A 27,123-nucleotide genomic window follows, 5' to 3' on the forward strand; every position below is an offset into this window, starting at 1 on the left:
CCAGACCCGCCTTTTCTGATCCCTCCCACTGACAGCAGCTCCCACTGGGCTTGGGACACCCAGACTTTATGACTGCTCTTCCCTTTCTGGGTTCTAATGGCTGCTTTATGTGCCTTGCTTCCTCACTAGACTGAGTTTCTAAAGGTCAGGGATTTTGTACCTGCATCCGTGCTTTTCCAGTCCCTGAGCCGAGGTAGCACCTCTATAAATATTTGCTGAATTTGACTAAAAGCTTTACTCAGGAACCAAGGAGAGAAGGTAATATTAGAGCCAAGAGAAGTCATAAGATTACAGATGTCTGGCTTTGAGGGCTCCTGGGTGGCTCAGTCAGCTGAGCTTCTGACTGTTGATTCGGCTCAGGTCATGGTCTCACAGTCATGAGATCGAGTCCCACATCGGGCTCTGCACTGACAGCGTGCAGCCTGCTTGGGATGCTCTCTCTCTCCCTCTCTCTCTCTATTCCTCCCCCACTCATGCTCACGCGCTTTCTCTCTCTCTCTCTCTCTCTCTCTCTCTCTCAAAATACATAGATAGACATTAAATAAATAAACAAATGTCTGGCTCTGTCACAAACTATACAATGCCACATAAAGAGTTAGAGGTGCAGATTTTACATGTTGAGCTGAACCCGGTAATTCTTTCCCAGCGTAACTAGCAACAGCATTCCCATCCTTTCTTTCCCACTATAGACCACCCGCCATGACACATTCACACACCACACATTCCCCACCATATACATGTACACACTCACACACTCATCAGACTTCCAGACTTCTAGCATGAAGAAAGTACCTTTCCGTAGCACATTAGTTTGGTCAGAATATTCTACATATGTAGGAATTTGCTCCACAATATACAGAGTGTCGTTGTCAAGGCTGTACTTCGGCTTTATCTTCTTCAGGTCCAGGACCATGTATTGATTGTTATAGGTGCCTGAAATATTGGGAGACACGAAGCAGAATGTGAGTATGACTCTACTGGTTAACTCAAAATCTAAACATATGTACATGTCTAAAAGCAACTCTCTCGGGCCACTCACCAGAGTTGTACTTTGAAAAGATCTCTGCCCACTGCCTGCCACCATTTGCCATCATATTGGCCACACGGACCCTTTGCCATGCCAGGAGAGACTGGGGTACCACAAGCTTCAGTAGGGTTTTATTATACACACTATTTGTGGTCTGTAGCAATATCAAGCCACTGCTAAGAATGTAAAAGTCATCCAGAGACTCCAAAAATCCTACAGGAGAGAGAAATACACAAATCAGCATACGTATGCCTGTTATATTCAACCCGACATTATTAGCACAACGCTTTGCGTACACGATGCATTTTGCAAAGAGTATTAGTTATAATGATCCTTATCTGCAGCAGGCCTCCCCTAGGTTGGGCTCAGCTCTGTGACAGTTATTTAACAGTTGCTTATAAAGATGCCAGTGAACCTCTGGCCTTAGATTCTCTACTGATAATTTTTTATTTTATAATTTGAACGATAAAAATATATTAAATCAGGACTATTCCAATTTTCAAAAATGATAAATAGAAATAGATTCCCCACTAACTAGGATTTTGCAGAACTTTTAACTAGGGAGGGATATTAATGGGGTTCATTGTTGGATAATAAGATTATGGATGCCTTCTTTCTTCTCTTTCTGCATTTCTGTATTTTCCAAATTTTACCTCGTGAGTCTACATGAGTTTTATAAATAGGAAAAACATCTACACTTACGTTGGTAAGCATGGTTTTAAAATAGGATCTTGACACTTGGGTCAGTCACTGCTTTTTATAAAAGGTCGCAGCAATACGGGAAAATCAGTGAAGCCACAAGTCTTTTTGAAAGGTCTGTTTTTCGCTTTATGCTTTGATAAGTGTGGTAGAAATCAAAGAATATCAGACCCAGCTATAACAATGGGAGAGAATATACTGTCACCAGCAACCAGTTGTGATGGACGAATTGTCAGTGGTGAAGAAACATCAGAGAAGGTCCCCGGTGAGAGAGTTAGAAGGAACCAAGGTAAATATCTCCTCTGGTGTTTCCCAAACTCCCATAGGAGAGTGGAAATTTTGGGAGGCAGAGGCAAAAACAAACAAACAGACAAACAAAAAAAAAAAACCATTAGAAAATATAGTTGGCCAAAGAAGACATACAAATGGCCAACAGACGCATGAAAAGATGCTCAACATCACTCATCATCAGGGAAATGCAAATCAAAACTATAATGAGATATCACCTCACACCAGTCAGAATGGCTAAAATCAAAAACACAAGAAACCAGAAGTGTTAGTGAGGATGTGGAGAAAAAGAAACTCTCACGCACTGTTGGAATGCAAACTGGTGCAGCCACTCTAGAAGACAGTACGGAGGTTCTTCAAAAAGTTAAAAATAGAACTACCCTATGATCCGGTAATCTCACTATAGGATATTCACCCAAAGAATACAAAAACACTAATTCGAAGGGACGTATGCACCCCTGTGTTTATTGCAGCCCAAATGTGCATCAATAGATGAACGGGTAAAGAAGTGGTATATATACGTACAAGGGACTATCAGCCACAAACGAGAATGAGATCTTGCCATTTGCAACGACAAAGATGGAGCTAGAGTGTATTATGCGAAGTGAAATAAGTCAGTGAAAGAAAGACAAATACCATATGCTTTCACTCACATGTGGAATTTAAGAAACAAAACAAATGAACAGAGTGGGGTGGTGGGAAGAGACAAACCAAGAAACATTCTCTTAACTATACAGAACAAACAGTTACCAGAGGAGAGGTGGAGGGGCGATGGGTGAGATTGGTGATGAGGATAAGAGTATACTTACCTTACTGAGCACTGAGTAATGTATGGAATTGTTGAATCACTACATTGTACACCTGAAGCTAATATAATATACTGTATATTCACTACACTGGAATTAAAAAAGAAGAAAATATAGTTGGACAGTCATTCGTTTATTCACTCAACGAACAAGCTATCGTACCTCTGCTTTAGGCCTGGTAGGGTTAGGTAGGGTGCAATGAAATAATGGGATCACTTGAGGCTAAAGATAAGCCTTCAGAGCTGCAGTGGGAGTCTGAAAGCCTACATTTTAGTTCCCTGCTTCACAACTAGCAAATTTGGCACTTCTCATTTAGCTTCTCCGTTCCTTACTCCCTTCCTCTGATAACCTGGGACTAAGTGATCATTCAGCGCTAACAGAGTATCTTTAATTTCTGGAAATTTCCGAGTAGAAAAGTTACATGATGAGAGCAGTGTCCAACCAGCTCATAATGAACCTCCACAAGGCTGTCATTAGCCTATACAGAAGTTTGCATAACAGAAGTCTGCACACTCCAGGTGCTTAATGAGCGGATGCCACACTTGAATGGACTTTAATGGGCAAAACTCCTCTTGGTAGATACGGCCTAGACATTGGATGCATGGCTTCACAAGCAAAGTGTGGGATGGATTTCAATGACCATTCATTCACCTCTTAAGCTGGGGTCATTTTGCAGTGTGCAAACTATACAACCACACCTGGCATTCTCGGGTAAGCCCTCTGGTACCGAACCTCCATAGGGTGGAAGGTTGTACTTCTGGCCTAATAAACTTATGAATTCACTCCTTGTAGCAACCTCCATGAACACAAGAGGGCAGGCATTCTTTAATATGTATGAGTGACGGACTAGTACTAACACGTAAGGAGCAGTGGTTCATTCAAGAGCAAGACTTTATTAAATATGGAAAAATGTAGGCTGCCCAGAGTTCTGGAACAAAGAGAATGAACTGGCTTGCAGCACAACTCTAGTTAAGAAGGTTAATTCTATAGTTTGGAGTTTAAGATAAAATAAAAAGGAAAAGGCTGAGTGGGAACAAAGCCCTAACACATGACAAGAGAAACAAATGTTCTTTGACAATGTAAAATCATATTCTTGCTTGTATCTGCCATTAGCAGCTTTGAAAGGCAGACTATTTTAAATCAGGAGAAACTCAAGTTTGAAAGTCAGCCAGCAAATAACATTTCATAGGAAGCTTACTGCTGAATTTAATTAAGAAATCAAAAGGGACCCTGACAGTTAATAAATCTCAGGACTTAAAACAAAAATCGCTTGAATCACAAAAATAAACAGTGACCACTACCCTCTGATGCCATTTAGACCCATTGGTTAGCACCACCCAGAAAAATGTACCCTTATCGTCCCATCAGGTGCATTTAAAGTGTGCCCATTCCCATATTGCATTAATTAACTGCTCCAAAGCTCCAGACCAAACATACTCATTTTTTCCAGAAGAGTAGAATCGGTGTTGACCAAGAACATAAATAACCTCCAACTCAGCATCAGTAGTCTGGATCGTGCTTCATTTCTTCACCCCCTCCCCCCATATTCTCTGCAATGTGACTTTGTAGCATCTCCCATCAAAAGATGTCTGGGTCCCCAGATCCTAGATCTGGGCTGGATTTGGCATTTACTTCGGCTAACGGAATGTGCCAATTCTGAGTCTAGGCCTCAAGAGACCTTGCACATTTCTGCTTACTCTCCTGTAACCCTGTTACTCCTGTATATGAGAGACCGCGTGGAGGAGGACCGACCCTCTCAGCCAAGGCCAAGTTCTAGCCGGCCAACCCCCAAATGTGCAAGGGAGTTCTTCCAAGGTCAGCAGAGCTGCCCACCACCCCCCCCACAGACAACCACAAATGCATGAATGTGACCAGCTGAGTTGTCTAGAAAGAGCCACTTAGCTGGCCTGTGGACTCAAGAGCAATACTAATCACAAATTGTTTCCAGCCACAAAGTTTTAGAGGTTATTTTTTTTCCACAGAAAAAGCAAACTGATATAATAATAACTATCCGATTACACAATATATTTTGCTTTGAAATGTCTTACTGCCCTTTGATTTAACACAGGTGGCTGTGACCCTGTGGGAACTCTCTTTTCCCTCCTTTTTTTTTTTCTTTTAAGAAAAAAACAAAATAATAACTTCGTATCATGGTCAGCCTCTCTGCTCAGCTTCTTCCCACTGCTGAAGAGGGACAGTGCTCAGCCCCAGCTGGGCTCTCTGCCTTCTCTAAGCCAGTGTGATAATCAGTCAGTAAATTACTGTCCATCACACACAGACTATATCCGATGCACCACGCAATAATTCCCAGCTCACACTATATCAGAATCCCCTCAGGAGCTTTCCCAAAAGGCTAACGCCCAGACTGCCCTCCCTGCTCCCCTCGCCTGCCCTCAGAGGCTCCACCAGAACCCCTGCTCCAGGGTTGCTGCCTGAAGCAGGAGACCCCTCCTTCCCCGCTCTCAGGAAGGGAAGCTGGTGGGGCTCTCTCATATCCCAGGACACAAAAGCCCTCAGCCATTTATTTTGCCTACTAAACAATGGCCTCAGTCTTTCCCCCCTTCCAGAATGGCATTTAGTGAGAAGCAATCTCCGCTTCTTCCAGCGATTATCGTTCAGTCAACGAGGTATTTATTTGAGCACATTTCTGCCTAATCCTGCAGGAGGAATGTGATCAATGGAGGAGTCACACTATCGTATATTCAAGCACATGAAGGCGGTACTGTGGGGGCTGAGCATCCTGCAATGGTCCACATACAGGAATTGGCAGGTCTCTTAAAGATTATTTAGAGTGACTATAAAAAGTTGGCTTTGGGGGCCCTGGGTGGCTCGGACGGTTAAGTGTCTGATTCCGGCTCACGACATGATCTCATTGGCTCGTGAGTTCGAGTCCCACGTCTGGCTCTGGGCTGACCGCTTGGTCAGAGCCTACAGCCTGCTTTGGATGCTGTCTCCCTCTCTCTCTGCCCCTCCCCTGCTCACGCTCTGTCTCGCTCTGTCTCTGTCTCTCAAAAATAAAGAAACGTTAAAAAACTTAAAAAAAAATTTTTTTAAAGAAGTCAGCTTTATATTTAATCAACATTCTGTTATCATCCACATCAAAATGAAATGTTTTTCTTCAACAATGAATTATCTTATTTACTTTATATTAATTTGTTCACTGTTTTCTTTTCCATCTATCCCATAGCCTGTAAGCTCCATCAGGGCAGGGACTTTTTCTGTCTTGTTCACTCCAGCATCAAGAAGAGGATTTGACACATAGTAGGTGCTCAATAAAGAACTGTTAAATCTAAGGAAGAAAGAGAAGATAGTAGTGACTCACATTGACTGTGTACCTACTATATACCAGATACCTTGCCTTAGGAGGATGGATACCATCATTTGACCTTCACAAAAAGAGGTCTTCGATGAGCTCTTTTTAAAAATACACAGCTATTATGGGGCGCCTGGGTGGCTCAGTTAGTTAAGCACATGACTTCAGCTCCGGTCATGATCTCACAGATCGCGGGTTTGAGCCCCGTGTCAGGCTCTGTGCCGACAGCTTGGAGCCTGGAGCCTGCTTCGGATTCCGTGTCTCCCCCTCTCTCTCTGCCCCTCCCCTGCTCACATTCTCACTCTCTCAAAACACTAAAAATAAAACAAAATATGCATCTATTTAAAGCTAATAAACAGCATTTTCAGGAATAAATCTAAGATTGACTTTCAACACATGCCTTTCCCACTGTACCTTATGCCTCACAAATGTGATGGAACAGGCATGTACTCATGCAAATGGCAACAACACCGTTTAACACACACGATGGAGCAACTGTAGTAGAAACAATGAAAAAGAAAGTGAGTCATGGGGAGTTGCAGGCTTAAGCAAGGTGGAGTAGGGACAATCACCTTACGAAAACCATGGAAAGTAACATAGAGTTTTTAGAAAGATAGAAGGGAGGAAGTTTCCTGAGCGAGATGGAGAGGGACAGGTATGGCCTGGGTGAAGACATCAGCATCCTGGGTTGGTGCCAGAGAACAAAAGAAAGGCACTTAAGAAAACAGAAATGAAGTGTTGTAAAATCTATCCACCATGCTTCGGAATACGTGCCCTCATTCTACTTTTATTTCTTTTCCTCCCTTGATTCTACTTCTTTTTTTTTTTTAATTTTTTTTTTTAACATTTATTTATTTATTTATTTTTAGAGACCGAGAGAGACAGAGCATGAGCAGGGGAGGGGCAGAGAGAGAGGGAGACACAGACTCCGAAGCAGGTTGCAGGCTCTGATGCATCAGCACAGAGCCTGACGTGGGGCTCGAACTCATGAACCGCGAGATCATGACCTGAGCCGAAGTCGGACACTTAACCGACTGAGCCACCCAGGCGCGCCGATTCTACTTCTTAAAAGGCAGAAGACATAAATCTTCGCCTATATTAATTCGCAGATTGTTTGTATATGTTTCAGCTTTATGACTAAAGTATCTGAGATAAAAGAGGTAACATGAAATTGGCAAAAGTAATTATTGCACACTAAGTTGGCAATTTTGTACCTTAGGAAAGTAAATAACCTTATGGACTATGAGGGAGGTAACTACATTTTCTTGGAACTTTGACACCATCCTTTCTTATTCCTGTGCACCTACTTTCAAGCACTTGAGCTTAGTACGAGAAAAGGCTGAGCAAAGTCTGTGCGGCAGACCAGTAGAGCCACCAGAGTCTCAGTGGATGGGCTTGGATCCGGGATGTTAGAACCACCCGGTGTGTTTGTTACAAATGCTTCAGCCCAGACCACCTGAATAAGAAGTGGATGGAAGGCACTTTGGAATTTGCAATTTTAGCCAGCTCCCCTGGGGATTTTAAGTCTAAGGGGGGGGGGGGGGTGCGAGGGTGGTGATGGGATGTCTGGGTGTTATGCAAAGTAGGAATGCCTGCAGGCTTGGTGAGACACAGTGTATTCCAGAGAGCCTCGCGTCTGGATAATTAAGCTGGAAGACTCAGCCTCTTAGGAATCCTCGATTAAAAGACTCTGAATAGATTCCAGCTTTTGTTCAGTGAAGAGCTCCACCCACATGGTAAGCCTGGAGGGCCTTTGAGCTCCTGGCTCTTTTTCAGTTTTAACCATTTAACTTAAAAGCACACTGAACGGGGCACCCGGGTGGTTCAGTCGGCTAAGCCTCTGACTCTTGATTTAGGCTCAGGTTCCGACTTCACAGTTGTGAGATGGAGCCTCGTGTCGGGCTCCTTGCTGACAACCTGGAGCCTGCTTGGGATTCTCTCGGCCCCTCTCCGGCTTGCACTCTCTCGCTCTCAAAATAAATAAGCATTCTTAAAAAAACTCTTTTAAAAAGCACACTGAACCATTGCTGAAATAACAACAACACCCAACAATAGATATTTAAAAGTCATATATTGTGTTTGAACTCAGTCTCTGGCCAGGTCTAGTGATTTTGAGTATGTTATTTAACTTTTCTGAACACGTTTTTTTTTCTTTTTTCTTTGGAAATGCAGATACAATACCCTCCTTTGTTAGGTTTTCATGACAGTTAAATGACATCACACAGATGAAATGTTCAGCACAGTGTCAGTCACATTGGCGGGCTCATAAGTAGGAAATAAACAAATACTATTTTTTCTTTTTATTTCAATAACAAGTTGAGCACAAACAAGTTAATAGTAGTTTAGTTAAAACTTGGGTGCTGCCTAAATCCCAAAAAACTAGTTAGGGTCTGGGGCACCTGGGTGGCTCAGTCGGTTAAGCATCTGACTCTTGATTTTGGCTCAGGTCGTGATCTCATGGTTCGTGAGATCGAGCCCTGCATCTGTGCTGCCAGTGGAGAGTCTGCTTGGGATTCTCTCTCTCTCTCTCTCTCTCTGCCTCTCCCTTGTTCTCTCTGTCTCTCAAAATAAATAAACTTAAAAAAAAAAAAACCAACTAGTTAGGTCCTATACATGTCATTTATAATCAGGGTGGCCACAAAAGAGTGGCTTCAAGGTCCAGCTCTGCGCTAAACATCGGGAATGCATATGAAATGCCTTGATAACAATTCCTAAATATCTTGGACTCATGCTTTCAAATCAAAGATGTAAAAAGGAGAGCAGTACTAGAGAGAAGATGATGTTTTAGGCAGCCCCCACCTCCACCTTACTCATAGTGGGTGGAGACACTATGGGTGGACATAGTGGGTGGACAGCTTACTCATAACAGAATTACATAAGAAAACAAGAACAAAAACAAAAACACAAAGATATGTGGAAAGTCTCCGAATTTGGGGAAATTAAACAATATACTTCCAAGTAAGTCATTGATTAAAGAAATTATGTGAGAAATTATAAAATATTCTAAACTGAATGAAAATGAAAACAAAACATACTAAAATTTGTCAGATGCACTGAAAGGAGTGTTTAGAAGGAAATTTATAGTCTTTATAAATTTAATTCATATAGTAGAAAGGAAGAAAGATAAAAATCAATTATCTGAGATTCTACCTTAAGAAGTTAGAAAAAAAAATTTAAGTGCAAAGCAGAAAAGAGAAAATGATAAAGATAAGAATGGAAATCAGTGAGAAGGAAGAATGAGCAAACAATAGGAAAGAAATCAATGAAAATAAAATCTGGTTATTGGAAAATATCAATAAAATTGACACACCTCAGGCTACAGCGAATACAAAAATATCATACATGATTAAAGGGACTTAGCTACAGATCCTACAGATAATAAAAGACTCATAAAAATATTATAAATAGCTTTATGTCAATAAACAGGATAACCTTAAGAAATTAACAAGTTCTTTGAAAGACAAATTTTTAAAACTGGCTCAAGAAGAATTAGAAAACCTGAATAGTCCTTTATCAACAAAAGAAACTGAACTCATTGTTAAAAACTCTCTAACAAAAACCCTCATGTTTAGATGGTTTAACTGAAGAGTTCTATTAAAAATTTAAGAGAAAAAATATTACCACTCCAACACAAACTCTTTCAGAAAACATAGAAGAAAAACATAATTCCAAACTCAGATTATAAGGACAGGCTTACCATGATACCAAAACTATCACAAGAAAACCATAGACAATATCTCTCATGAATGTAAATGAAAAAATTCTTGACAAAATATTAGTAACTTGAATAAAAACTAAAAAGAATAATATGACTAAGTGGACTAAACCCCAAGAGTGCCAAGTTGGTTTCATATCTGAAAGTCAATCAATGGAACTTAACACATTAATAAAGGAGAAAAATCATGATCATTTTAATGGAAGCTGAGAATTTCACAAAAATGCATTAAACAAAAACATTCAACAAAATAGGAAGAGGAGAAATCCTTTTTAAACTTATAAAGACTATCTCCAAAAACCTACAGCAAACATCACACTTTATGATAAAAGACTGAATACTTCTCCCGTAAGATCAGGAACTAGACAAGGATTTCTATGCCACTTCTAGTCTACGTTGTCCTGGAGGTCTTATCAGTGCACTCATGCAAGGACGCAAAGACACCCAAGGGAAGTTATGCAGAGATGGCATGATTATGTATACAGAAAAATCCCAAGAAATCTACAAAAAAAAGTTGTTAGAACTGAAAAGTGAATTTAGAGAAGTCTTAGGATACACAGGAAATATATAAAAATATTGTGTTTCTATATTGGGGAGGTTTTATTTTTTTTTATTTTTTTATTTGTTTTTTCAACGTTTATTTATTTTTGGGACAGAGAGAGACAGAACATGAACAAGGGAGGGTCAGAGAGAGAGGGAGACACAGAATCGGAAACAGGCTCCAGGCTCTGAGCCATCAGCCCAGAGCCTGACGCGGGGCTCGAACTCACGGACCGCGAGATCGTGACCTGGCTGAAGTCGGACGCTTAACCGACTGCGCCACCCAGGCGCCCCTATTGGGGAGGTTTTAAAATGTCCACAAATTCTTGGGCACTCTTCCCTTTAAAAGATCGATTCTGATGTCCTTTCCTTGTGTGTGGGCTGATCATACTAATGTGCCTCTAAAGAATAGAACGTGGTGGAAGTAACAGATGACTTCTGAGACTAGATCATAATAGGCATTGCTGCTTCTGTCTTGTTCTTTTGGATCACTTGGTCTGAGGCAAGCCAGGCATCTCGTCATGAGATTACTGCAGCAGTCCTGTGGAGACGCCTAAGTAGAGGGGAACCAATGTCACCTTGTCAACCATGTAAGTGAGTCACCTTGGAAGTGTATCCTCTAGCTTCAGTTAAGCTATCATAGATTTCAGCCCCTCACTCTTTGAGTCTTCGGCAGAAGCCCCAGAGATAGAGAAGTAGAGACAAGCCATCCTCACTTGTGCCCTAATCTAAAGTCCTGCTCCACAGAAACCATGAGACCTGCTGCAAAGGCCTATTTGTGTCGCAGAGCAAGATTCTCAAAAGCCTTTGTGAGGGCCGGGCCCGGCCTTCCTCAGAGAATTGCGGAACATGAACACGAGGGACAGAACCTGCAGGGGGTGAGGTGACTGCCCAGGGGACCAACACTGGAGCTACACACAGTAAACTCACTTGTTGCTTCCTCTTTTGCCCTCAGGAAGCAGGGCCGTGCCAGTGAGAACAAGGAGAAAGCAGAGGTCTACATACATGCATAAGCTCGAGGGTAAGAGCAGCCTTCGATAGCCTAGAGCCCTGAACACATGCTGTGTCTAACATGAGGGCCACCTCAAATCATCATGTCGCTAATATTCTGTCAGCTTGGTCATGCAGAAAATATACCGTGAGGGCCAACAGGAAGGATCTACTCACCAGGACTACCTCATAGGCTTGAGTCCCAGAGCTCCTCATGTTGATGAGCACCATCTTGTTGCACCCACATATAAGTAGAGGGAGAGGGGAGGAGCTCTCATAAAAGGGACATCCAAGGACCAGGACCCACATGGGTTCCTGTCTAAGCTTAGCCCCACCTGGATGGCTCTGCTCATCTGGCTAGTACTGGGCACTAGAAGGATATTTTGAAAATTTCTGGAAAACACAAGGGACACAGGCCAGTGCTGGGATATCCCAGTACTGCCAACTTGGCTGTTCTTGGGGTGCTGGGGGGGGGACTTAGAAAAGTTTGAGGAAGGCACTTCAAAACTGGAACATCACTCACCTGGGCCTAAGGGTACTACTGAGGTTTACTAGCATACTTGTGGGGTACTTTTGGCTTTTTCAGGAAATTTCATGTTAGTATCTTCAGCTGAAATAATTTCCCCAAAGGTAAAGGAAATTCCTACTCAGTTTTTAAAACACAGTCTGAAAAAGTATGAAAGTATCAAGCGACCAAGTCACCTAATCCTTTCTAGATTAAGACGGGGGTTATTATTTAATTTGTTTCCTTGACATAACCACCTCCAGTTTTACGGAGTCACCTGGAGCTCTTGCGAACACAGAGCATGGGACTTAGATTAAGATTGGTTTAGATTAAGGCTGAGGGTGCCGGATTACTACTGTTCCTTCTATTCTTCTCGGCTGGAGTACAGCTCTGGGAGTGCCCTTCTGACAATTCTCATGAGGTCAATGCCCCTCAAAGATTCTGGCTAGGACAGTGGGAGCACACAGAAATTCACGAATTGCTATAGTAATTCAGCAGTCATTTTTGATACTGTTTTCTTCTTGAAGATGGATATCAGTCTTCCATGCACCTATTTACTGACCATCTAAAAAACAGGGGCACCTGGGTGGCGCAGTCGGTTAAGTGTCCGACTTCAGCCAGGTCACGATCTCGCGGTCCGTGAGTTCGAGCCCCGCGTCAGGCTCTGGGCTGATGGCTCAGAGCCTGGAGCCTGTTTCCGATTCTGTGTCTCCCTCTCTCTCTGCCCCTCCCCCGTTCATGTTCTGTCTCTCTCTGTCCCAAAAATAAATAAACGTTGAAAAAAAAATAAAAAAAAAAAAAACATTACGTGGTTTGAGTCACCTGGATTATTGCCTCGGACTTCTAAATGTCCTGTCGGCAGACTCTCTCGTCCTCTCTCGTGGACCAGGTAATTCTAAAATGCAAGTCTACGAATGTCACTTCTACCCCTCATGACTTTAATGGTCTTGAATTGTCCCCCATTCCCTCTTTCTGGCCTTCTCCACTTTTTTTCTTGCCTACAGGCCTTTATACATGCTGTCTGTTCCACATGGAACGTCATCACCCCATTGTCCCCATTTGCTGGCTAACTTACATTTGTCTTTGTGCCTCAACGTCCATTTTACTTTCTCTTGGAAGCTATCTCAACCTCTCCAAACTAGTCCTCCCTAGTATTACACAAACCACACTTTAATCGTTTTTTTAAAATGTGTCTCTATCTTTCACCAGAATGCAAATTTTGTTAGAATAGGATCTGTATCTGTCCTGTTTCTCATCATACATACTTTGCCTAACACGGCAATTTCATAGAAAATTGTAGATGAGGGGCGCCTGGGTGGCTTGGTCGGTTAAGCGTCCGACTTCGGCTCAGGTCATGATCTCACGGTCTGTGAGTTCGAGCCCCGCGTCGGGCTCTGTGCTGACAGCTCAGAGCCTGGAGCCTGTTTCGGATTCTGTGTCTCCCTCTCTCTCTGCTCCTCCCCTGTTCATGCTCTGTCTCTCTCTGTCTCAAAAATAAATAAACGTTAAAAAAATTTTTTTTTAAGGAAAATTGTAGATGAATAAGTAAATTACATAATGTTTACAACTTGATGAAGTAAGCCTTTATATTAGTCTCATCCTACAGATAAAAAAAGATGAGGCTCGCCAAAGTAAAATGGTTGGATTTTGTATGTTGTGGAAGTTTAGCAGCTGTCCGAGGTCTACCATTTTCCTTTTTGGAAACCTCAAAACAAAAAAAATGTCTTTGTGTCTTGAAGCGTTAGTGTTTTTCATGCCAATCATCTTGGTGGTCACTTCTACAGAATTGGGCAATGGTGTCATGATATAGTGTGAAAGTATGGCTAGGTGCACTTGAATTCTTCAGAGTTCTTTGTATCTTTAGGATAATGCTATCTGTACCATCCCAGTTACTGTCATGTTTAACATGTGCCTCAGCCAAGTCACAAGTATTTCATGACTTGCTATTTCTGTTCTGTCTCAGTAATTCTTAATATCCTTGCTCATATCACGAAAGCCTCCATGACCTAACTGACACCGCACTCCTAATCCACTCAATCTCCTCCACCAAAAACAACAATAAACAAAACAAGCCACCGAGCTTCGTTCTGGCATGAAGTTCATGGCAAAGTTTAGCTCCATATGTATTGGATGAATCCAATGCAGCTGATCCTTCAGTCGAACAATTCTTTGTAATAGAAATAAGATCCTACACGTTTTTCATGTTTTCTGTTGAGAACAAAACTGTCCAGTTAAAAAAAATATGAATCACTTTGCTATACCAGCTCCTGTAAAAAACACGTTGGGGGTCAAAAAAAAAAAAAAAAAGTCTTGTTTTCTCTCAGTTTAAATGCTCTAAAAAATCTCTATTATCTATGTATCTATTCTGGAAAGATATGTACATATATGCAAATGTCAACAGAGTTATACATTTTATAGGAAATTCCTCCATTTCCTTCCCCATCACTACCTTTGGAATCCAGGATTGTTAAGACTACAGAGAAACACTATTCTGTAGACATTTTGAAGCAGTGCAGGTAACATCTGAACATTGCATTTTATTGCAAGTAAGAAGAAGAATATGAATATTTGACTAGCCTCAGTCTCTTGCTGTCCTTAAATTTCAGTCTAAAGGAACACAAAGAATCAAAACACGGTCTGTCTCCAAGAGAGGAGTCCCCAGTCCCCCTCAATACTAAAAAAATTAAGCAAGCAATGACAAAGAAGAAACCGAAGTGTTTTCAAAGGAAGGATGAGGTGATAAGGACAGAAAAATATTGAGTTATGCCACTGATCAGAATTCCTAATAGGAAGGTATTAACACCAGGAACAATAATACCAGAAAGGGCAATAATACTCTGACAAAGGTAGATAGATACAACCGTTGGTTGGTATAACCGCTTTGTGAATTACAAGTGTGTAATTAAAGGTCAAAAGTGTCCACCTTGTATCCACGCTGGACTCTTATATGTCTGGTGAGAATTTTCCTCTTGCCTTTACCCATGATGTTCCCTGACGAGGTTGCAAACCTGCAGCTGAGGGCGTAATTCCCGCTAGCAGACATGCTTTGTTGGGTTCACACAGTGGGTTTTATTTGTTATATCCATATTTCTGTCTTCAGAAGTTGGAGGATCTGGCAACACTGACTTCCATATTGCTGGGTGACAACAGTCAGTGGGAGCTCACCAGGTGGCCGCCTTCCAAGGGGTCTTGTGTCTGCTACAATTGTTTTCACTTTCATTTTCTTATACCACGCCCCCCACCCCTTTATTCATTTTACCTCATCCGCCTGGCCCCTTTAAGAAAGGAGCTTGTAACTCCTACTCCACAGAGGCTGTCCCTCCCGCCCATGTCCACCTGTTCAAGTTCAAGTCATCACTGATGGTTCATGGCAAGTGTCATCCTCTCTTTCCTTCCCCAACAATCCAATGAGAGCTGACCGTCTTTTGATTACTCACAACATTCCTTGCATATTTTTTGTAGCCCACACAGTACCCAGTAATATTATTATCTGTATTGTACTTATCTTGCTAGTGCAAGGATTTGGAAGCTTACACATTCATCCATCCATTCAGCAAAAATTGATTAAGTACAAGGTGCCAAACACTAGCTTAAGTTCTGAGGATGTTGTGACGAATAAGAAAGAAACCCTCAAGGAGATGCTGAGAGCAGGATCTCTTTTGCCTATCTTGGCTTCCACTGCAGAGCCTCGAAAAGTGCCTTGTAGCTCAGTTGGCATTTGTTGAACTCAATTTTTGGCACCTATTAACTGATCACACGATTCTATTAAATAGAAGCATTAGAGCTATATTTCTTCGAAAAGCATTCAGAAAATCAATCGTCATTAATGTATACCAACCCCTAAAGATTTCTTCCCCCATTCCGGTTACTCCAAATCACCAAGGTTTTATCCTGAAACAGTACTCCGAGTACTCAGATGTCCCTCGAAATTTATTTACCTGGGTAACTGCTGAAAGAGAGGCGACTACTGCTCGTGTCTTTATCATTGATGTTGAAGTCCCAGTGTTTATATATCCTGAGCATGGCTGCGTACGTGTACCAGCTTGAGTGAGCAAAAAAGACGTTCTCAAATCCAGGAAGAACCTACAGCCAGAATCATAGTGAATGATGCACAGGTATACAGATAACTGACTACAAATGTAGGAAGCATAGAGCAATTGTGTCAATTTCGCTATTCACTGCCGTATTTATTATCGGGAAATATGGCCAAGAGCACAAAATTCACCTTTAATGTGCGCAAAAACAGACAGACTCTATCCTTCAAGCATCCAGAAGGGAAGACTGTGGGAGGGGGAGGGGCAGGTTCACATAGCACGGGAGGAATGGTGGAAGAAACAGAGCTAACATCATGTACTTCCAACACCCTCCATCAGTTTCTTCCTGTTCTTAACTTCTAGACAGAGGAGCCATAAGCTGATAATAAGGATGTAGCCAGGGGTGATGAGATGTTGCCACACTTGGGCTGCCATATGGAAAAAGTCTGTGTGTTCCAGAACAAGGAAAGAGAGAGGCGGCTTTGTGTCTCACCTTAATAAGGGCAGAGCAATGTCCCATGTCCCATCTCTTAAAAACCTTCAAGCTGGAATTTGTTGTGGGAGAAACTGAGGGAATCAGATCCAACAGATCTCCAACGGCATTCAGGAACTGAATCTGGAACAGGGTCATAGGCTGGGGAGAGACAAAGAGTACTCTTACCAGTGATTTGTGGCAGTAGGATGCCATTTTCTAGTTTCCCCATTGTCAGGGATACCCTCGGTTATTCCTTTGCCAAGGGTCCCTAATGTAACAAATGCATTCGATTTTCTCGTAGCTTATAAAATAGCTATTATCTTAGGGTTTATAAGAGATGCTTTAGCATGTGTTGATACCCAAAACACTAGTGATATTTCGGGCCAAATAATTCTTTTTGGGGGGCTTGTGCATTGTAAACTATTTAGCAGCATCCCTGGCCTCTCCCCGTTAGATAGCAGTTAGCACCCTCCCAGTCTTGATCACCAAAAGTGTCTCCAGGCATTGCCAACTCTGCCCTGGAAGGGACATTGCTCACAGTTGAGAATCACTGCTTTACAGCAAAATATTCAACTAAGACACTTTTTAATTTTTTTGATTTGTTATTTTAAAAAAATTTTTCTTAACGTTTATTCATTTTTGAGGGGGCAGAGACAGAGCATGAGCAGGGGAGGGGCAGAACGAGAGACGGAATCTGAAGCAGATTCCAGGCTCTGAGCTGTCAGCGCAGGGCCCTGTGCAGCGGTGCAACTCATGAACCTCGAGATCATGAGCCGAAGTCAGATGCTCAACCAACTGAGCCACCCAGGCGCCCCATGACGCTTTTTGATTTTGTGTGTTTAATGTAGAACTAACTGACTTGACATTTACCCCAAAGCAATGGTCAGACCTGAACGTGAACTTAGTGCTAGAGAGCCCTGCTCCACCAAGAGTTAATCCACCAGAGTAGCCAGGGGCCGAGCATCTTACAGAAAAATTGTTTTTTTTTTTTTTTCAACGTTTATTTATTTTTGGGACAGAGAGAGACAGAACATGAACGGGGGAGGGGCAGAGAGAGAGGGAGACACAGAATCGGAAACAGGCTCCAGGCTCTGAGCCATCAGCCCAGAGCCTGACGCGGGGCTCGAACTCACGGACCGCGAGATCGTGACCTGGCTGAAGTCGGACGCTTAACCGACTGCGCCACCCAGGCGCCCCAGAAAAATTGGTTTTTAGGCGGACTTGGTGACAAGACAAACACAAATGACATTTTAACAAAAAAACAAAAGCGAAAACCAGAAACTGATTATTTGTTTATGCACATATTCTCTCTCTCTCTTTTTTTTTTGTTCTTTGACTATATAACACTTGCATTATTAAAGATTTAAAAAATTATGAGATTTATAGTGGAATTTTGTTGTGTTGATTTCTGTGTATATCTCTAGACTTTTTACAGTGTCTTATGGATACATTAAAAATTTTTTTTCTAATGTTTATTTATTTTTGAAGGAGAGAGAGAGCGTGAGCAGGGGAGGGGCAGAGAGAGAAGGAGACACAGACTCTGAAGCAGGTTCCAGGCCCCGAGCTGTCAGCACAGAGCCCGACGCGGGGCTCGAACTCACGAGCTGGGAGATCATGACCTGAGCTGAAGTTGGACGGTTAATCAACTGAGCCACCCAGGTGCCTCTACAGTGTCTTATAAATACATTTTTAAACACATGGTAGTGTATTATATGCTTCAGTCTTTGATTTTTCTCTCTTCATATTTTTCACTTGTTTCGGGGAATTTTCCATAATTAGATGTAAAAATCTTCCTCATTCTCTTGAACAGGACTTTAGTGAATGGATACATTATATGTTAACCAGTATTATACTGATGGACTTTCCTGTGGTTTCTAGTCTTTTGCTATTATAAACAGTGTTACAAAAATCAATCTTCGACACATCATTTCATATGTGTGTGTCTTTGTGTAGGATAGATATCTAGAGGCAGTTTTGATTTTAATAAATATTGCCAAGTTGTCTACAGAGGGCTTATTTCAACAGACACTCTTACAGCCTCAATGACATATTAAACATTGAGTTTTTTTTTTCCAATTTGATAGGTGAAAAACAGTACCTCATTCTTTTTTTTTTTTTAAAGCCTATTTATTGACTTTGAGGAGTGGGGTAAGGGCAGAGAGAGAGGGAGAGAAAATCCCAAGCAGGCTCTGAGCTGTCAACACAGAGCCCAATGCACGGTTTGAACCCACGAAATGTGAGATCCTGACCTGAGCCTAAATCCAGGGTTGGATGCTCAACTGACTGAGCCACCCAGATGCCCCTTAGCAATTCTTTTGTTACGAGTGAGTGAGGCAGAGCATGTTAAAAAACGTTTGAATTTTTTTTGTGTGTGTGAACTGTTCATATGCCTTATTTATTTTTCTTATTCTTTTTCTTATCAACTTTTAGGAGTTCTTTAAATATTAGGGAAATTTGTTCATTGTTTGATATGAATTGCAAATATTATTTTCCAGTTTTTAACTTGCCTTTAATTTTTTGCCTTTATTTTTAAGAATGATATCATACTTATGAAAGGATAAAGATCATATGCACAAGTTAAGAAGAAATAATGAAAAAGACCACTAATGAACCCATCTCACAGTTTGGCAATAGAACATTAGCTGTGCCTCAGAAACCTCCAATCTCATCTCTGTCCTTCCTTATTTATCAGTAGTAAGCACTCTGGCTCATTACCCTCTTTTCTGTTACTTTATCATCTATGTACACATCCATAGACAGGCTATTTTTAAATTTACTTGCTTTTGAGTTTGTACAAATAGAATCATATTGTGTGCATTCTTCTGCTCAACATTATTTTTTTTTGACATGTATCAGTGTTGGTAGTGTGGAAACAGTTCATTCATCTTCATTCATATAAGGGTATATAGTATCGTGATATACTTATGAACATTTGGGATATTTCCAGTTTGTAGCAAAATAATGGTACTGTGAACTTTTATGTACGTGGACCCCCCCCTCCCGGCCCCCCATGGGCAAGAATGTCGTTAATCTCTGGATTTGCCAGGTTGTAGAATATGTATCGTCTTTAAATGTCTTGAGTAACATCCAATTCTTTTCCAAAGCAGTTGGGACAATTTACTCAATCCAGTAGTGGTTAAGATTCCCCACTCCTGGTGTGTAATAGGATGTCATTGAGGTTTTAATATATATTTCTTTGAAATTAAGCATTTCTCCACATGCTTATGGGTCATTTTGGTTTCCTTTTCTGTGAAATTCCTGCTGATAATTTTGCCCATTGCCCATTTTTCAATTGGGTATTTTCTTTTTAAAAATTTATTTGTTCTTTGTGTATTTCAGATACAAATCCTTTGCTGGTTAAATGTATTTCAAATGTTTTCCCTTGGTTTGTAGCTTATCTTTTCCCTTTCTATATAGTGTGTTCTGATGAAAAGAAGTTTATTTTAATTAGCTGAATTTATATTTTTCTTCACGGCTAGTGCTTTTTTGCTTTGTTTGAGATGCTGTTGCTTGCCCTAAGACATAGTCTCCTAGGGGATGATGCTCAGTGCTACGGGGTCAATGCTATTCTCACTATTTCTAAGCCTTTTCAAGGGGCAAAGCAAGAAACTATGCATTTTTCTTAAGGAAGCTAAAAGTAATGACTTCTTATCTATACAACTTTAAAAACTACAAGGTCTTGACTTCACTGATTTTTCTTATGCTGAAAATCTTGATAGTCAACATAGTTATTTGTTTTATAAATATATTTGCTTTATAGTTACTATATCTAACTGTATCAAATTTCAAAATGATAACATCAATATTATTGCTAAAGTGACATTACTGGATACAGTTTAAGGTTTATTTTGGTTTTGGTGGTTCTTCTTGTCCTTAGGATCTATCCCATTAAGGATGTACCCTAGTAACTGTGTTCAGGTCACTGGAAATAACTGCTGTCTGCATGGTTACGCTATCAACTTGACATACAGTTAGACATATTCATGTCCATTCATTTTAAGATTTTAGGGACTTTTTCTTCTATGTTATTAAATTTTGTTTTATAGTTATGAACAGCATTCACATGGTTCTAAAGTCAAATGTATAAAGATACATTCAGAGAAATGTACCTTTCATTCCTGTCCCTTTCACTTTCTTTTCTTCTTTTTTTATAGGTAATTTTTTTTTTAGTTTTGGGTTTATTGTTTCATTGTTGTTTGTTCTTGGAAAATTAAGCAAATCTATCCATCTCTCTATCATCATCTATCTTATTTCCCTATCTTATGTAAAAAGTAGCAAATAATTTACACTGGTCTTCACCTTACTTTTTTATTTATTTACTATTTTTATTATTTTTTAATGTTTATTTTTGAGAAAGAGAGAGAGAGACAGTATGTGAGCAGGGGAGGGGCAGAGAGAGAAGGAGACACAGAATCCAAAGCAGGCTCCAAGCTCTGAGTTATCAGCACAGAGCCCGACGTGGGGCTCGAACCCATGAATCGCAAGATGATAACCTGAGCCGAAGTCAGATGCTTAACCAACTGAGCCACCCAGGCACCCCCACTTTTTTATACTTCATAACAGAATAACAGATCCCGAACATCACCCTGTAGCAGTATTTGGAGATCTCCCTCATTCCTGTTTACAGCTATGTCATTTACACAGCCAGTCTTCTATGTATTTGGTTGTCTTTGGTCTTTTGCTCTTACAAATTATCTGCAATGACAAGGCTGGCCCATATGCCATACTGAACTTTTGTGATAATCCTAGAAGTGGCATTGCTGGATCAAAGGGTAAATGAGCATATGATTTGGGTACTGAGTGCCTAATTTTCTCTCGATGGAGAATATACCATTTTGTATTCCTACCAATATTTTGAGAATTCCTAACAGTATTTTTCACCTTTAGCCTTGCCAACAGAGTATACATTCACATTTTAGAACTTTTGTCAAATTGATAAGTGAGAAAGTATGTCTCAGTTATGGTTTTAATTTGCATTTCTAAACTCATGAGTAAGGCTTGGTTTATATGATTAACAATTTTTTGCATCACGTTTCTATGAACTATATTTTGTATATTTTTTCCAGTGTGTATACATATGCTCAGTTGAGTGTGTGTGTGTGTGTGTGTGTGTGTGTGTGTGTGTGTGTATTACCCCCAGGAAACAAAATCTTCATAGTTTTTGGGAATATATTAAGTGTACCTTTGAATCTTCGATTATTCAATAAAGCTTTTCAAGATATTATTGTGTGTGTGTGTGTGTGTGTGTGTGTGTGTGTGTGTTTTGTAGAGGGTGGGAAGCATAGAATTTGTACATTTAGACATTTTGCCTTAAAAATTATATCAACAAAAGTAGCAGCTGTATTAGGTTAAACAGCCAGAACATTCATTCAGTATATTCTTTACCCTACTCCAGAGCACAGGATTATGAAAGAAATTAAGAGATAAAGAGACTGTATGTTAAGCTTGAATTTTATGGCAGACACTGAGTCAGGTGCTAGGAATATAACAAGATAGTGCCTGCGTACAAGAAATTAATGTGCTAGTCCTAATTTGATCAGCTTCTAAATTAGATTTTTATTTAATTAATTAATTAATTTATTTATTTATTTATTTTTAATATATGAAATTTATTGTCAAATTGGTTTCCATACAACACCCAGTGCAAGATTGTTATTTTATTTTATTTTATTTTATTTTATTTTATTTTATTTTCAACGTTTATTTATTTTTGGGACAGAGAGAGACAGAGCATGAACGGGGGAGGGGCAGAGAGAGAGGGACACACAGAATCGGAAACAGGCTCCAGGCTCTGAGCCATCAGCCCAGAGCCCGACGCGGGGCTCGAACTCATGGACCGCGAGATCGTGACCTGGCTGAAGTCGGACGCTTAACCAACTGCGCCACCCAGGCGCCCCAAGATTGTTATTTTAAAGATAATTCTCAATATTCTTGCCATACCGTATAAATTCTGAGTAGCTTTTTAAAAATCTTACCTTTGTCTTTTCTAACATAGCCCTCTTCACGGCTCCTACATACAATCCATCCATTTGTGTCACAACATAGCCTGTATGTCTCCAAAATGGGTCATCCTTGTAATATTTGATGTTTTTCCGGGTCCACTGATCTTGCTTCCTGCAAGAGAAATTAGATTTGCACTGGGATTCTTCATGGTTGCTCATCCAAAGCTAAATTCAACCCAGGCATTTACAGATTATATATTCAGATAGTTATGCTAGTGTAATTTAAATTCTGGACCTTACAACATTCCAATCACTTATTGATTTGACATACCTTTGTATACTGAAAGCTTTTCTGATTTGTTCAGGCTATCTCTACATCAATCTTAAATACTTTTTTTTCTAACGTTTATTCATTTTTGAGAGAGAGAGAAATGAGCAGGGGAGGGGCAGAGAGAGGGAGACACAGAATCTGAAGCAGGCTCCAGGCTCTGAGCTGTCAGCACAGAGCCCAACGTGGGGCTCAAACCCGCCAACTGCAAGATCATGACCTGAGCCAAAGTCGGATGCTTAACTGACCGAGCCACCCAGCGCCTCTCTATATCAATCTTAGAATACAAGGTCATTGCTTCATGGGATCTAGTCCAATAATTTTTAATGATGCTCTGCAGGACGTTAGATTTGATGAAGGGGTTGCTTAGTGTATGATTTGGAGGGTCAAACCAGAGTCCTTTTGTCCCCAAGTTAATCACAGCCACAAACATAAAACAAATCCCACGTATAAAACAAATAGAAAAGAAATCTGAATATTGAGAATTGTTAGCTTCAGAAAGCTTTATCAAAACTTTATCAAAATGGAAATGTTTTCAGAGTTATGTTGTGAATTAGGACTAGATAACAGCTGGTACCTCAGCTAGGATTAGTCACCAGGCCCATGAAACCGAAGCACCTTAGGGAGGAGGATCGGTGATCCCTAAAGGAGTGGGGCCCTTAGGTGGAGGCAGTCCAGGCATTTAACTTTGCCTTCCTTACTCTCATGGTGGCTTCCTCCAGCTGTGCCGGCAGCCGATAATGATATTCAACGTGACCTTTGAATGAGCCCAAGTTAGAGGACATGCTGTGTGGGCATGCTGTAGAGGACAGCCAGTTTTCACGTCATTACCAAAAAGTGCTATACCTTACTACAAGACCAGCTCTGGAGTCCTGCCTAAGAGCCAGAAAAGGACATTGACGAAGGAAAAACTGTTTGCAATGACAGATTTAGGCCCTGTAGTGTGAATAACAAGAGGAAAGCTATTATACATACTCTATAAAATCTTGCACTTTATCCACGATGGAAGGTTTCTTAATCAGCTGTGGGTAGAGGTTAACGAAGTGGTCATACATGTGTCTGAAACAACAGAAAAAAAAATGGTTGCATTTCTATTTTTCTCCTTAGAGTAGTCCATCACAGTAAATTACACAAATTTTTGACTAACTAGAAGGTCCCTTATTGCAAACCTTCCCCATCTTTTTAAAAATCAAGCGCACAATTTAAAATTAAGAAATATATAGAAAAGCATATATAATAAAATGAACACACAATTACAAATTGAGAAATATACAGAAAAGCATATATAATAAAATCAACACCCAAGTATCTCTACCCAATTTTATTAAAATCATTGTATTTTGCCATGTTTGGCATATAGTTTTAAACAGAAATAAACATTAGACAGAGTTGAAACCCCTGTGTACAGTTCTCTGACACTAATTCCACACGTTTCTTCACAGAGGTAACTCCAATCTTGAATTGGTGATTTATTTCTATCATGAATGTTTCTGTACCATCACTAAGTATAGACTTAACAACAAATAGTATACAGTGGTACATATAGTTAATTTCATACTATACTGTAACAATTCTGTCAACACATTTCTTACAGGTTTTATTTGAGAGAGAGAAAATGAGTGGGGAAGGGGCAGAGAGAGGGAGACACAGAATCTGAAGCAGGCTCCAGGCTCCGAGCTGTCAGCACAGAGCCTGATGCAGGGCTCAAACCCACAAACCGCGAGATCATGACCTGAGCCAAAGTCAGGCTCTTAACTGACTAAGCCATCCAGGTGCCCGTCAACACATTTTGGAAGAAATGCATTATCTTCTGCAGTTTAAATTTATTATTTTCATCTGCTGATAGCATTCACGGTCTGACTACATAAGAGTTCATGTATGCAACCAGTTTTCAACTTTTCGCTATCATAATGCAACTTCAAACACTGTTGTAATGTCTTTCCTTACATATTTGCATGTTCTTCTAGAATATATATAGCACATATGAAAGTAGGATTGCCGGGGTGAATATTTTCGATATTTATAGTTACTATATATTGCCAAGTTGTTCTCCATGGTGACTGTACCCATTTATATTCCCATTAGCCACAGATTAGACTTTGCCTTGCTCTGCAGTCTCACCCACACTTGGTGTGGTCACACTTCTAAATTTTCAGCAATTTAGATTGGGTTTACATGGCTTCTCATTGTTTTTAATTTTCATCCCCCTCGCCTCCACAGATATTGGCTCTTTGGGATTCTTTATGTTAAAACTTAATTTAAAAAATAAAAATAAAACTTTAAAAACTTAAATGTGTCTCATATGCTGTCAACATTTTTAATTGATATAATTAACATACAGCATTGTGTAAGTTTAAGGTGTACAATGTGTTCATTTGATCCATTTGCTTATTGCAATATGATTACCACTGTAGCATTAGTTAACACTTCTTTCACATCACAAAATTCCTTCTTTTTTTTGTGGTGAGAACAATTAAGTTTGTCTTGTAACAACTTTGACATTTATGATACAGTATTGTTGACTATAATCGCTACGTTGTGCAGTAGATCTCCAGGACTTATTTACTAGTTACAAGTTTGCACCCTTAAACAACATCTCCCCAGTTAATTGGTGAAAATAATCCCCTTACATTCACTGTGATTGAATATGCGCGGATGTATTTCTACAGTCTTTTCTGTTTTCTTTCTTTGACCTCCTTTTTACTTTCTCCTCATTTATATACCATTTTTACTATTCTTCTTTTTACTTCTGCTAATTTAAAAGCCGTGAGATGTATTTCTCTTCTTTTATGATCACTAACATTTTTAGAAACATTCATCACTATGAATTTTCTTATGAAGTCTAAATGAATTTTCTATTTTTCTCCTCCTCCGAACATGATTCATATGTTAACAAGTTTTAGCTGCCCATTGACACCCCATCATGTTTATGTTCAAAGATTTAGTTTTACCCTTTTAATAAAAAATTTTCTATGAAAGTTTTTTAACTTTTACAATGAAATTTTATTAACATCGCTTTTCTTATATTAACTATTGCTCCTTATATCCCAAACTTTCCCTCCTGCTATTCTTGTTAACATGTATCTTATTTAGTTTCATAGAAGTTTGTGGATGATCAAACATTTTAATTTATAGATTTGAAAATATCCTAATTTTGCCCTTGCTCTTGGGTGATTTAAATGGTTTTAAAATTTAAGCTAAGTTATTTTCCTGAAGTACTTTTAAGATATTATTTTCATATCACCTTTCATTTTATTGTTGCTGATGAGAAATATGCTGTCAGTTTAGCTGAGACTCCTTTATAGTCAATGTGTTTTCTTTCTAATAGCTTGTAAGATGATTTATCCCCAATTTTCTGTAGTTTCGCCCACTACATTGTAGTGCTTTCCAACTAAGGACTTAGGTCTTTTTAAATTTTGATAAATTCTCCACTATTACCGTGTCAATTATTGCTTATCTGTGATTTCTTCCCGTCTCTTTTTCTGGGACTCCTAACAGACTTATGTTGGAGTTTCTTAATCAAACTGTTCTAACAACAGCTCTCTGAGCATTTTTACCCTTTATCTTACCCTTGGGAAATGTTTTATGTAAACTCCTCAATACTAATTTCTGATTTCAGATTTTATTTCTCTGATTGTGAATTTGGGGACTTTTTCCTCTACGGAATATTGCAGGTGTATCTGTAATTGAACCAGCACGTGAATGATTTGGTTCTTGTCCCCCCCACCCCCACCCGATCCCAAGCTCATGGTTTCTTATAATCTGAAGCCTAGCATGCATATCAGCACAAGTTATTCTGTGGCCTCTTCATTTTATACAGTCAAAAGCAGCAAGGTTGCTTTGGTTCGGCCCTGACTCAGCTCACTGAAGCACTGAGACCTTCGCCCATCAGCAGGGATGATGGTCCCTGGCTATTTCATGCCAAAGGCCCAGCAGATCCACACTTCATCACTTTGTTTTCTGCTCCATTTCTGCCTCAAAATATGTTTAATCTTGTTTTTGGGCCCACTGTATTACTATAATGCTTTCTTTCTATATATTGTATCTACCTTTTGCTACGAGTTTGGAGCAAAGTGGGTAAATTGTGAACCCCTTGCACTCTCTGGACTGCAAGTTTATCTCAGGTCTCAGTTCTGGTTTTTATTTGATACAGGAGGTGACTCAGATTTACAGGAACAGAAATTCGGCTCCCCGTACGTTGGAACTTTAGATACGCTTTACCTAGTAATCTCCAGAACTGGAACTGCTGAAATGAAAATCGTTTTATTGCCAGTTAGGCAAACAACATTAAAACCCTTTGAAATCTTTTAGTTATGATCCCTGAGTTCAATAAATTCACTTCACGAGAGCTTTTCCTTCAAATTATTTGTAAATTTAAAAACTGAATTATCGCATTTAACTTTTGTTCACGTATTTATTTATGCTGCCACATTTATATTATCAAGCTCGTCACTTTTCTCT

At 40.1% G+C, this 27,123-nt stretch overlaps 1 protein-coding gene across 2 annotated transcripts in view; it reads right to left on the minus strand.

Moving 5' to 3' along the window:
* PLBD1 (phospholipase B domain containing 1) overlaps positions 1-27,123 on the minus strand; it is an 81,511-nt gene that overhangs the window by 7,516 nt on the left and 46,872 nt on the right. For both annotated transcript variants that reach the window (XM_045061426.1, XM_003988438.5), the window contains 6 exons: positions 23,638-23,721; positions 22,368-22,506; positions 16,411-16,551; positions 15,822-15,966; positions 1,040-1,240; positions 793-933 (listed from right to left, as the gene is read on the minus strand). In XM_045061426.1, the coding sequence (XP_044917361.1) occupies positions 793-933; positions 1,040-1,240; positions 15,822-15,966; positions 16,411-16,551; positions 22,368-22,506; positions 23,638-23,721 (851 nt within the window). The remainder of the gene's footprint in view (positions 1-792; positions 934-1,039; positions 1,241-15,821; positions 15,967-16,410; positions 16,552-22,367; positions 22,507-23,637; positions 23,722-27,123) is intronic.

This window comes from Felis catus, chromosome B4 (genome assembly GCF_018350175.1).
Source record: "Felis catus isolate Fca126 chromosome B4, F.catus_Fca126_mat1.0, whole genome shotgun sequence".
In the NCBI taxonomy this organism is placed as follows: domain Eukaryota; kingdom Metazoa; phylum Chordata; class Mammalia; order Carnivora; family Felidae; genus Felis; species Felis catus.